General features: G+C 49.8%; 1 protein-coding gene across 6 annotated transcripts in view; it reads right to left on the bottom strand.

The window, feature by feature from the left end:
• Nucleotides 1-12,287, bottom strand: part of EIF4G3 (eukaryotic translation initiation factor 4 gamma 3) — a 92,152-nt gene that overhangs the window by 14,398 nt on the left and 65,467 nt on the right. For all 6 annotated transcript variants that reach the window (XM_052691698.1, XM_052691696.1, XM_052691697.1 and 3 more), the window contains 9 exons: nt 9,372-9,542; nt 8,197-8,394; nt 7,376-7,522; nt 6,857-7,093; nt 5,164-5,268; nt 4,129-4,261; nt 2,964-3,058; nt 1,973-2,066; nt 64-181 (listed from right to left, as the gene is read on the bottom strand). In XM_052691698.1, coding sequence (XP_052547658.1) covers nt 64-181; nt 1,973-2,066; nt 2,964-3,058; nt 4,129-4,261; nt 5,164-5,268; nt 6,857-7,093; nt 7,376-7,522; nt 8,197-8,394; nt 9,372-9,542 — 1,298 coding nt within the window. The remainder of the gene's footprint in view (nt 1-63; nt 182-1,972; nt 2,067-2,963; nt 3,059-4,128; nt 4,262-5,163; nt 5,269-6,856; nt 7,094-7,375; nt 7,523-8,196; nt 8,395-9,371; nt 9,543-12,287) is intronic.

Here is a 12,287-nt window from a genome sequence, read left to right as displayed (position 1 = left end):
GCAAGTGAAAGAGCAAGCATACAGAGAGCAGAAGGGAAAACTCACTGGCAGGGCAAACCTTACCTTGTTAAGGCCCTGCGAGAATCTAGTTCTGAGGATGCAGATGAGGCAGATACAGATGAGACTGGAGGCTGCAGTGCAGAAAATCTGTTCAAACTAGTGGCACTTGGTCGTAGGGAGTCTGGGAGACCACAAAGACAACACAGAGAAGAGGAACGGCAAGGTCAGTAGCTGCCAACACCTCACATCACACAGGCATTTAAGCAGTTGCTGTTTTCAGAGTGATGGGGAGGGAATCAGTGGGAAAAGGCTGCTCCTGCTCCACTCATCCTTTGCCTTTGGAGGCAAAGCAGAGGGACACAGCTGCTTACTGCTCATAGTGCTGGTGGAGCCTTCTCCATCTGATTGTTTAGAAAACACCCCAAATCAACACTCCCACCCTAAAGAAACAAATAAATAAAGCCATAGGAGAGACTCCTCTCTCAGGGTGAGAAGCAAGGAGGTTGTGCTGTCTGCCACAAGCAGCACTGTGCACTCAGAGGGGCACAGGTGCTAACCCACTATGTCACCAGTTTCTCCCCGGCTCTGCAGCTGCACGAGAGGAGAGGCTGCAAGAAACTCCTGTTGTGACAGGATCAGCACGACGCCCTGAGCTGTGTCAGCTCAGAGTCCCTGTGAACACCTCCCTTGCATCATTCAGCATCAGACCCGACTGCAGCACCTCCTGCAGTTTTCCTCTTCAGAGCTCAATAGTTATCTTGAGGGAGGTCACACGGCACTTGTGGGACAGCTGGGGGACTGAGCTGCACAATGTGGGTTTGGGGAGGCAGGTCCTGCCTGAGCAACCTCCTGCGGTGCAGTGACCCGCCTGGTAGAGGAGAGAAAGGCTGCTGATGAAGTCTACCTAGAGTTCAGCAAAGCTCCCGACTGCCACCCACAGCACTGTGCTGGGGAAGCTGCAGCCCACGGCTGGGACAGGTGCACTCCTTGCTGGTAAAGAACTGTCTGAGGGCACGGGGAGTGGTGGTGAACGGAGTCACATCCAGCTGGCAGCCGGTCACAGCCAGTACTGCAGCTGAGGGAATGGAGCGGTGAGGGATGCGATGCACAGCCCTGTGGGGAGCGGGAGCTGGGATGGGTGAGTCTGGAGAAGAGGAGGCTCAGGGGAATCTCATCACTCTCTACAACTCCAGAAAGGAGCTTGTGGTGAGGTGGGGTCGGCATCTGCTCTCACCTAATTAGTGACAGGATGAGAGGCAATGGCCTCGAGTTACACCAGGCGATGTTCAAGTTGGACGTCAGGAAAAAATCCTCTGTGAAGGAGTGGAGAGGTGCTGGGATGGGCTGCTGGGAGGCAGCTGAAGCACCATCCCTGGAAGCGTTTCAGAAATACTCAAAAAATGTTTAGATGTCACAGTGAGGGACGGTTTAGTGGTAAAATACTGGTGGGAGGTGCGTGGTTGGACTGTATGATCTTGGAGGTCTTTTCCAATCTTGGTGATTCTATGATACTAAGATTCTATGACATCTGAATCCCACTTCAAACCATGGACGGTCCTCCTGAGGGGGTTCACGGTCATGTGCACTGCAATACACCACAGTGCAGGGAGTGCTTTTGTCTGCTCCCACCAAATTTGCTCCTGGCAAGAATGACGACAGGACAAGGGAGAAAGTTTGCAAATAAAAGAGGGGGGATTTAGGTCAGATGTCAGGGGGAAATTCTCCACTCAGAGGGCGGTGAGGCCCTGGCACTGCTGCCCATAGCAGTATGCATGCCCCATCCTTGGAGGTGCACAAGGCCAAGTGGGATGGGGCCCTGGGCAGCCTGAGCTGGTGGGGTGCAGGCAGCCCATGGCAGGGGTTGGAACTAGATGATCTTTAAGTTCCCCTTCAACCCAACCATTCTGTGAATCTGAAGGTGTTCTCTGACAGCTGGTAGCAACGCAGAGGGTGAGGATGTGTCCCTGCTTACCCATCTCGCTTGCCTTTGCTCCACCACTGCTGCCCTTTCCCCAGCTGCCCAACTGGGCTTTAGGCACAAGCTGAATCTTCTCATCTATTGTGGGCTGTAAAAAAAACACATCAGGACATATGGTTACAGGGGAACAATTTGCTTCTTTATAAAACGGAGTATTTACGTTGTGGTGAAAGTGTCCACCTTGTGAATACTAGCGCACTTAAATTTTGGAAGACTCATCTCTAGCCAAGAACAGAGGACGCAACCAACAAAGGTCACTACAAGCAGCCTCATCCAAAGTGTCAGTGAAAGACATTCATCATGACCACGAGCTTTATTTCATTAAAAATTACTTAATTCCTCAAGGAGGAAAAAGTACCATATATCAGTTCTGGGAAACATTTGGTTTGTTACGACAAGTAAAACTGCTCTACAGTCCACTCCATGTACCAGCAATGGCCCTGGGGTGAATCTGCACAGTAATAGGATTCAAAGGGTAAGGGGCTGTAGAATTTGGAGGGAACAGCAGAGTTTGACGAGAACATTGATTTTACAGTGCTCAGTAGGTGAACTTACTGATGAGAGGTTGTGATCCTGAAGTTCTCTTTGTGCAAACTCTTTGCACCTTCCAACAATGCAGCAGCTGTGGACCTTGGTCTATTTGTACTGCACTTGCATTAAACAGAGCAAAAGGACTTTTCCCAGGTGAGCTGTAAGCCCAGACAAAAGCGGGCTGAATCTCTCTCGTGAATTAAGTTCTGAAGGTTGTTTTATGACTTCCACAAGAAACAAACTGAGCTTCATCTGCAGAACGACTGCAGTCTGTCAGGTTCTGCTTTGCTGTTCTCTGAATATCTGGACACTGAGAGCAAAACTCAGGCACAGAGCACAGGAACATCTGGGAAATGCCCACTTATGTCAGAATTCTGCTTGGTGAGACAGACAGATGCAACCAGGTGAGACTTGGCACCTTGTTGCTCTGAATGAGCCCCATGCTGTCACCCACCTTGGTGATTTTAAGGAACTTGGTAGGGTCCAGCACTCTGCTGTTCTTTGTCCCCTGCACAGTGTTCCATCCGCCTTCATCCACTCGCTGGACACCTGCAGACAACAAACACCCCGCCTTCAGCTCGTCTCTGGCCCCATGGTGCCCCAAGGGACGGTGGGTGATCATCTCCCAGTTCAGGAGGAGGAGATAAAGAAGATGGCACGTTTCTGCTGAGCCTGACTGCAGTTCTGTGCAGAAATCACCTCCTTCAGAACATCCCTCTGGATTAACATGACATCTAAATCTGCCTCGCTACTGTTAAAAAACAGTCTTAACATTTTTTTAAAAAAAAAAAACAACAAAAGAGTATTTTTCAAGTCAGGTTCCTGTTTACAGAACAATTTCTCAGTTTGCTCTCATTCTGCTTCAGTACAGCTGCACATACTGTGTGTTAACAAGCTCAACAAAGGAGAGAAGACATGCCGTGGCTAACCAAAGCCTGCACTCATTGCACAGATTTCAGCAGTGCCAGAGACAGTTGAAGTGCAGAACCATTCCAACAGTTCCCTACCTTCTACAGACAACAATTTCAGGCTAATGGAAACAAAGTCTGTGTGCATTTTCTTCATGCTCTGTTTTCACAGAGGTACCACAATGCCTCAGAAACCAAGCAGGTTTGCCTGCTCTGGTCCTGTGCCTCTAAAAGCATCAGTTACTTTACATTCATCTTCAGGTAGTGTCAACTCCGAGGGCTGGTAGCCATTGAAGGTGATGCTAGAACACTTTCTCACGCAGAGTTAACACCTCACAACTTTAACTGCGAAAGACAACATGGTTACTCTTGAAATCCGATGCTGTTCTCTTGAAATTAAATGCTGCTGAAAACAAAAATGGACGGCAAATCTGGCTCCTGGATAGGAAGCTGTTAGCACAGATTTCAGGTATGGCTTGCATGAACATGAAACCCAAGCACTATTAGCCTGCAATGTTTATCTTTCACCAAGGGAGTTGAGCAAAACATGGCCAATCCATGGTGCACCTGCTCCTCTTCCAGCCCCAGCCATGACATGGCCCCAAATCCCTTTGCTCTTTGCATTTTGGCAAAAAAAAGACTCCTACAGGATTCTGACCATGGTCACTGGATCTGAAATGACTGAAGAGAGAAACCTGACTTTCATTTTACCTGGTCTCCTCTTCTCTTTGGTCATGAGTTGTTGGACCTTCCTCTGTTCTTCCTGCTCTTCTATCTTGGCTTCTTTATGAATCTGCTCAATGGTCTTCGGGCCTTGGTCTGCTCTCCGTGAAACCCAGTTGCACTGAGAGAGAAACAAAGGTGCTCGTGACATTTCTTGGAGCGGAGCATCATAAATGGGTTACTTTGAGCACACTGAAGGAGGCCTAAAGCTCCCTAAACCTTGTGCTGTGTCAGTGAGGCTGAGCTGCAAGAGATTGCAGTTGGGTCATGCTGCTGACATGGCTATCCCAGCACCAAGGTAGAACTGCACGCTTCAGCACATTGGCTGTAACGTATCTATAGGGTTGAAGGCTGCAGTGAAGACCTGACTGTGAGGAGGCACGACTGAATTCCATACATTTTAACCCCTAGCACCTTGAACATTTCCAGTTTTCCAGTCTTTCTATGTGAAGAGAAAGAGATGGGCTAGAGGAAGGGTGCTGTGGTTCTGCTCTTACTACTGGCAGCATTCATTGGAGCCCCTCCTCCAAGGCTAAGGAAAAAATATGAACATACAGAAGTGACAGAGTCCTGGAACAGGCTGCCCATAGAGGTGGTGGAATCTCCTTCTCTGAAGATATTCAAGACTCACCTGGATGCCCTCCTGAGCAACCTGCTGTAGGAACCCTATGCTGAGAAGCCCTCTTTGCTGAGAGCCCCAGTCTAACACTTGGGCTCTGTTCAAAACCCTCACTTGAATGCAAGGGGGCAGATCCTCTGCTCACACCGCGCCTCACCAAGTGGTCTCCAGTTTGCCATTTCTGCAGCTTAGTTAGCTGAACCAGAACAGCCAGCATTAGTAAAGCAGCACAGCTGTCTGCCAGCCCTGCCCTTTAGTGAGACAAAAAAAGAAAATCCTCATTGCCAAACTTCCGAATGACAAGGGGTCCAGATCTCACCCTGTCAATACTGCACTGCCTGACCTCCTGTGAGGGCAGTGCCAGGAAGGGAACGTGCTCTGTTACTTGCTGGGTTGGTACCTACCAGCCTTAGGTCTATCACATCCTGCAGCATGAACCGAATCCTTGAAGACGTTTTCCTCTCTTTCACAATCTTCTCCATCTGATTAAAATACTGGTCCATGCGAGGCTACACAAGAGAAACATCATCAGTGTATTCTGGAAGAAAATAAAAACACTCCCTCTGTGGGGAGGCAGTGGGTTCTGGATTGCAGCACCTCTGTGCCAGCAGCACAGCTGGGACCTGGCCTTCTTGGGGTGCGCTTGGGCACAAAACTCCTGCACTGTTCTGCTGCTTCACCTCCCCAACCTGTCCCAGTCTGGGTCAGAAGGCAAAAGAGGGAGCAGATGCACAACATGAAGCTGTTTCACAGGCGGAACTGTAGTTCCAAATCCAACATCATACCATACATTCCATCTTATGGCTCTTCCTTCAGAAAGTCATGAAGCAAAGAAGCCAAATCTTCACTAAAACAAAGTGGTGTCACTGCAAAGCCTTCACTAGGTCTAGATTTGGCCTGGCAGTTTTATAAAATGTTTCTCCTTCCCCTCGTTAAGAACCTGCTAAGTCCTTTTCCTCACACCTACATAAACTAGAATGTGAGTACTAGAATTCTCACTCAATCCTGTAGGAAGAACAACCACAAGGACAGGACGCAGGGGCTGCACACCGAGGCCGCCGTGACGCCATTTCCATGCTAACAAAGGCTGAAAGAGTGTCCAGGATTCATTCAGCATGACCTCAGCTTCTGCTCAGAAGTCAGACCCTGTTTTTTTCCCAAAGCACGTGGAGTTTTAAATCTCTCTTTTTGGCCCTTTCAAAGCTGCACCAACAGCGCACACACGATTTCATGATGCAGGGTATTCAGTCTGGGGGATGAGCAGCAAACTACACAACTTCAGGCCATGCCCCACACGGCAGTTTGGGAAACTGCTTCTCCAAGGAGTCCCTGTGAGGATCAGGACTGACTCGCTGCGATCCCTGCAATCTCACTGTAAGAGCATTCCTCCCTCTGCAGAGCAGCTGAAAGCAATTAGCTCTGTTCATTTCCAGGGCTGAGTCTGACTGATTTCTGGCAAAAGCCTTCAGTGCTTTTTCATCCCAAACTTTAGCAAAGGAGAAGCAGATGCCTGTGCCAATAAGAGCTCACGGAGTGCACGATGCTCCCAGTTACACATACATTTGCTGGAGAGTCAGCAGGAGGACACTGGAGCAGTGTAGTTGCAAAACAGCCGCTTCATTTCAGCACAGCTGGAGATGAGGACACAGAATGAACGCACCTGCCAAGTTTCAGGTCTGGGGGTTTGGGCAGCTCGCAAGGGTTTTTTTTAAATGCAACCCAAAACAATACATTTAATGGTAGATTTCTATAAACCCTCCATGGAAATGAGACCAGTTTCATGTTTCAGAAACAACAATGTTTTAGGAACCCACAGCACACACTGAGCACTTTAAGAATGTGAACTTGGATTAAATGCTTGGGAACAAGTTGCAACTGGAAATGAGCTTTGCAAATGGCACAGAATCTATGAGCCAGGGGCAGGAAGCAGCAGCAAGGCCAGGCGGTGACGAAACGTGCACAGAGGAGCAGATGATCTCCTCGTGCCGTACAAAAAAAACCCAGAGGAAAAAAAGACCCTTGAACAAAAACACCCCACACCCATTTTTTCCACCCCTGCCCATACAGCCTCATCTCTTGCTCCTGGCCCTGCCCTACCTTTGCTTTCTCAAAGTCCAAGTCCTTGCCAATGGTAGTCAGCAAGCGGCAAAGGCACTCGAGGGACTCCTCATCGTGGTTTTTTAGCAGCTTTACCACACAGTCATGCATGATCGCTTCCGTCAGCATTTTCAGTTTGAAAAGCTCGCCGATGAATTTTATATTCCCAATGGATCTCCGCCGCGCTTTGTCCTTGGCCTCTTCCAGCTCGTCGTGGAGCCGGGTCTTCTCCTCTGGCTGTAAAACACAAAAACAGCTCTAAAAAGCATGTTCAAAGACCACAGGACTCTTCAAAAGAGCCAGTTTTACATTCACAGTTGCTGTTGCTCCTGTTTACTCTTTTTCTCCTAACAGCCAAAAAGCAGCTGCTCTAAACACTCATCGAGGCAAATATTTATTACATTCAGCTACAGCAACAGTGAAACTACTCTGATATTTCCCCCAAATTGGCCGCAGCCTTCAAAAGAGATCCTTTTCTGAGGGCTCTCCTGAGTGTCTGTGGGGAAATACTCCACGTACAGTGGTAGCAGCTTCAAGCTCTTTCTGTTTCTTTTCAAAGACATCGTCGTCAGCCTTGTCCTTTTCAAATTCCTTCTGGCAGCGATTTAACAGCAACTTGCGGAAATTCACTGTGCTCCCAGGTTTGTCTGCCATGGGCACTTTCAGCTGCAGGAAGAGGAAGCAAAAATCAGCAGAAATACAGGTAAAGTCCACACACAAATGAGATCTGCCACAAGCCACCCATCACATTTTATTATGGGCTTCGTATTCGGCAGAGCAACTTTGCACGGCTGTGACCATTAAGCACCACGCCATGATTTTCAGCAGTTTCAGATTCCATGTGGAAAGTCACACTCAAAATTTGGCTGACTCCACCTCTGCCTGGAGACAGATTACATTTCCATTCACTAAATCCTTCAAAAAGTCTCACTGCTTAAAAGCACTGCTATTGCACACCGAAGACCTTGGGGCCATGCTCCTTCATGACACGCCATGAAAATCATCGCGGGGGGCGGACGAGCTGTTTGTCCCACAGTCAGCATCTGAAAGCTAGCTTGGCTCTGCACCTCTCCAAATGAGAGGGAGAAAACAGACTTTTCTAAACGTGATTCATAGCATCTCACAGCCAGGCACAGCAAAATGCTTGGTGTCCTCTCCACTTCAAGCAAAGCATGGCCAATGAACAGAGGAAGAAACCCGCAATGTAAATTCTTTAAGTTCACAAATTAACATTCAATCTGCTCTTGCCATGCTTCTATTACTGCCCAGCAGTGCGTGGGGAAAAGGCGCAGAGCGCTCTCCCCAAGGAATGATTCCCACTGGCCTTGGGCAGCTCTTACCGTCACGAGGCACCTGCACATGTTTGCATACGCCACGGAGAAGCTCGGCTCATCAATAGCCTTCTCAAAGACCAGGTCGATGACTCCTTTTAGCCTCTCTTCAGTATCTACCGTCAGGTCTGTGACTTGCTTCATAAGCTGATTGAACATCTGGGGAGTCAGCTTGTTTAAGATGCTTCGTACCTTGCGGAACAGCTCCTAAACAACAGACAAGCCTTGAGGAGCAGCACCAACCAAACAGGCACACGGTGGCTTTCAGGAATGAGCCAGGATGCATTTTGGAGGAGAACAGAGAAGAGGTGCTGCAGGATTTTAGAATGTTGAGGTACGTCCCAACACTCCTCGCCGTGCGTTTCAGCTCCAGCCCTAAGCCAGCTATCGGCTGTCACAGCTCCTGGCTGCAGTGCAGGGGTTCTGGGAACATCTAAGCACTTTATTTTCAAGCACAACATAGGCACAAAACCCTGCTGTCACTCAACTTCGTTATCAATTCAGCTACAAAACATCAAGTAACAGGGAGCGGTTACCTCCGCCCTCATCCAGAAGCAATCAACTTTTTCTGTATTTGAGACACTAAGGAAAAAACTGTCCTGACAGTAATTAGGTCAACAAAGCTCCTGTTAACCCCGAGGACAGAATCCCAGTGTCCTCCACGACTATCTCCACTTATCCTAGGAATTAGAAGCTTTACCGCCAGGCAAATACCTCCCCTACAGTGGCTGCCCCATGGAGGGAAGGAGGGAGAGAGGGACACAGAGAAAGCTTCAGAGAAAGTGTGGCTGAGCTGGGCAGCATGAGCTGGGGGATTACCACAGAGGAAGCTCAGTGTGGCTGACGCTTGGTACAGAAATGCAGTCTAAAAGGGGATGAAAAGCAAGTTCTGTGCTGGAAGTCTGAGCCTGTTTGCTTTAGAATGGAGTCAGAAACATCTGACAGCATTAGAAAAACAACCCTGGGTGAGAGGTAGTAGGTTGTCTGGTGTTCACAATTTAAGCTCTCCACGTACAGGTTTGCCATTTAAACTCTAAGAATAAAAACATGAAAAAAAAGATTAAGGCAGAGGAAAGCTGCAATTCAGAGTGGAATTCACTGCCCTTAAACAACAGCCAAGGCAAACTACCTCTTTCCTTGGTTACAGACAGCCATGCTCGGAGCAGCGCTGCCTACGTTCTCACCTGGGTTTTGACATTTTCAGGGTCCTCAGTTTGGTTCTCCCTCTTCAGGCTCGGCTTCCAGGCGTTCTCTGCCTTCTTCAGGTGAACATCCTCCTTCACACACACCGTGATAATCTTCCTGGGCTCCCTCCTCTGGCCCGGCTGAGATCTCCTCGGTCCAACATTCAACAACTAGGACAAAAACATTCCTTGTTGTATCCCCTTTTAAACACGTGCCTTGAGAGCACTCCAGGGCGCAGAGCAGCATGCTGAAGGCAGCAGGTCAGTCACCAGCACGGCCTGGGATGCTCAGGGCTCCCTCCGCACCACGCAGCGCTGCAGCTGCTGGCAGGGGCCACGTGTGCACCCAGCACATCTCTCAGCAGCCCTTCCCAAAACAGATGGGGCCAACACTCTGCACCTCAGCTGCACCCAGATGCTACACAGGCGCTGTGGGACTGAGCCCAGCCCCGTGGAAAGCAGAAACCTTATCAGTGAAGTATCACTGCAAACAGGTACTGAAGGATCAGGTGCATCCTTACCAGAGCGTTTCAAACATGTCATCCCAAGCAATTAGGCAGTGATTAATCAGCAGCTCTGCCAAAACACTAAGTCTTAGTGGAGCTTGTTTCAGACAACAGAGCCATTTTGGGACATGAAACGCAATGAACAGAGCATTGGTGCTGCTCCTGCACTGCGGAAACACGAATCCTAGCAGCTCTGGATTGAGCTCTGCAGCTCACAGGAGAAAGAGACACGCGCCGCCCATCCCCGCATTGGTGTGAGAGCCGCCAGCACTGGGGAGGTTCCACCAGCTGTGCCCACAAACTGCCCACCCATTGCCTGGGAACTGGTAAGGACTGAACACATCACAAGTGGCACTGAGGTCATTTTTTTCCCTGCGGTGCTTGCGTTTCCAAACTCATTTATTAGAAACCTCTTAACTCGATGTAAAAATTAGCGCAGTAAAATTCCATTATCAAAACCCATTCTTTACAACAGAAGTAATTAATCTCTTCAGTGGCCAGCAGGAAACTCCATGCAAACCATTAAAGCACGTCTTTGTTCAGCAAAGCCACAGAACCAGTGCCGCAGAGGCCCAACCACCTCCGTTATTCTAACAGCTGCACTGAATGCACATGGGAAGTGACCTCAGAGGTTGCCTCACATGCCATAGAATGGCCCCGGACTCACTTTTGCACAATTGAACATAAGAAACCCACCCTCTGCTAACTTCTATCTGTGATTTGACCCGCGCAGCTCGGCGAGGTGGATGTGAGCACATGGTGAGCTGTCGGAAGGCGACGGCCTGGTGCTGGGACACGCTCTGTAGGCGTGGATGGAAGAAGGCTGCATGTGCCCAGGTCTCTGCACTACACAGACATGGGGCTCTATGCTTCCTGGGTGCACACCATGATTGGAACAAAGCCATACAAGAAACCAAGCTCCCAAGACAACAGCAGTACAACGACGCAGCACGGCTCCCTTTGGAGTCAGGCAGAAAGCAGCCTCGGGTCGTTCCTGTAGCCCCTGCCATGCCCACCCACCCTCAGCAGAGGCACAGCTCTGTGCCTGCACCGCTTGGTGCCACCTGCAGCCACGGGCGCTGCCCAAACAAACGCCCATGAAGGGCGGCAATGGAGCAAGGAAGCTCCCTTCCCATCCAAAAACCAGACAAGAAAAGCAACAGACGAGCAGCCGCCGCCAGCCGGACGCACCAGACCTCATTACACACCTCTGTGGCCACAGAAGGCTCCGGCTGGCCGCATGCCCTGGAAGCACGAAGGCTTGGGCCAATCTCTGCCCCAAAAGAGAGACAAGTGGTGGCTGTCCCATGTCTCTCCCACTGAGGTGCCCCTGGCCCGAGGGACCACTGAGCCACAGGGTGCAGCTCCTGAGCACGCAGCTGCCCTGCAGGCACTGATCACATCTTTCAAACTGACGGTGCACCTTGCAGAATGTCAGTGTGGAGCAGGAGGACATGCAAGCTGCCCTCACAGCTCTCTCCAATCTGCCTGCCTCTGACACCAGACCTCTACAGGCATTAATAAAACAAAGGCTTTAAGATTTTATTTTTTTTAATAAGTGAGACAAACTAGCTGAGTGTTGGATTAAGTTTTAAAAGTGAACAGAGGCCTCCTTTGAATGTGAGATGAAATATACAAATCACAAACTGTGAACAGGAAGAGCTGTCTATTTTTTGTTGCAAATTTACAAAGCAGCATGTGGAAGAGGCACCGAGCTCATGGCTGGCCTCCTGTTACAGCCCAGTCCCCATAGATAATAACAGATCCGTAACACCTCTGATTGCAGCACTTGTGCTGCACTCACATTTTCTGCTAAAGGCACGGAGAAGCACTTAGCAGATCTGCCTATTAACCTACGTTACCCGTCCCTCCAGATAAACGGGGGCAAAAAGGAGAGCAGACAGAGGCACGGACACAAGTCCTGCTGAGCAGCCAAAGCCTCACACCTCCTACTCTCCATCCGTGGTCCTGGTGCAACAGCATCCAAGAAACCATGGAGCTGCTGCTCCCTTGGGCACAGGTGTGAGCCAGGAACAGCCGCCCTCCCGAGAGGCACAGAGCCCAGCAATGCAGCTTCCCAGCAGCAGCACCCTGGGGAGCCCAGACCACCAGTGGGGATGAGCACAGCCGAGGGACCGAGCGCTCCTCCCCCACGGCACGCGGCTCTACCTCTACCTTCTTCCCTACAGCAATAACAAGTGTTTTGTTCCTGTGTGACGGCACTCCTGATCCCATCTGAACTGATTACGGTCTGAAAACAGTCACACAAAACATTTAAAGGAAAAGAAGGGGAAAGACAAAGCCAGGGAAGCAAAATAAAAGATTTCCACGTGCCGTAAGCTTGTTAGCACGGAGCTGCTCGATGTTATTTCGAGGGCAAGGAGCAGGCGGTGGGCTGGGATGGCGTTAT

The sequence above is a fragment of the Tympanuchus pallidicinctus genome, unplaced genomic scaffold (genome assembly GCF_026119805.1).
Source record: "Tympanuchus pallidicinctus isolate F22 unplaced genomic scaffold, pur_lepc_1.0 scaffold29, whole genome shotgun sequence".
Lineage (NCBI taxonomy): Eukaryota > Metazoa > Chordata > Aves > Galliformes > Phasianidae > Tympanuchus > Tympanuchus pallidicinctus.
Note: the sequence above shows the minus strand (reverse complement) of the source record. Positions and strands in the feature narration are given on the sequence as shown.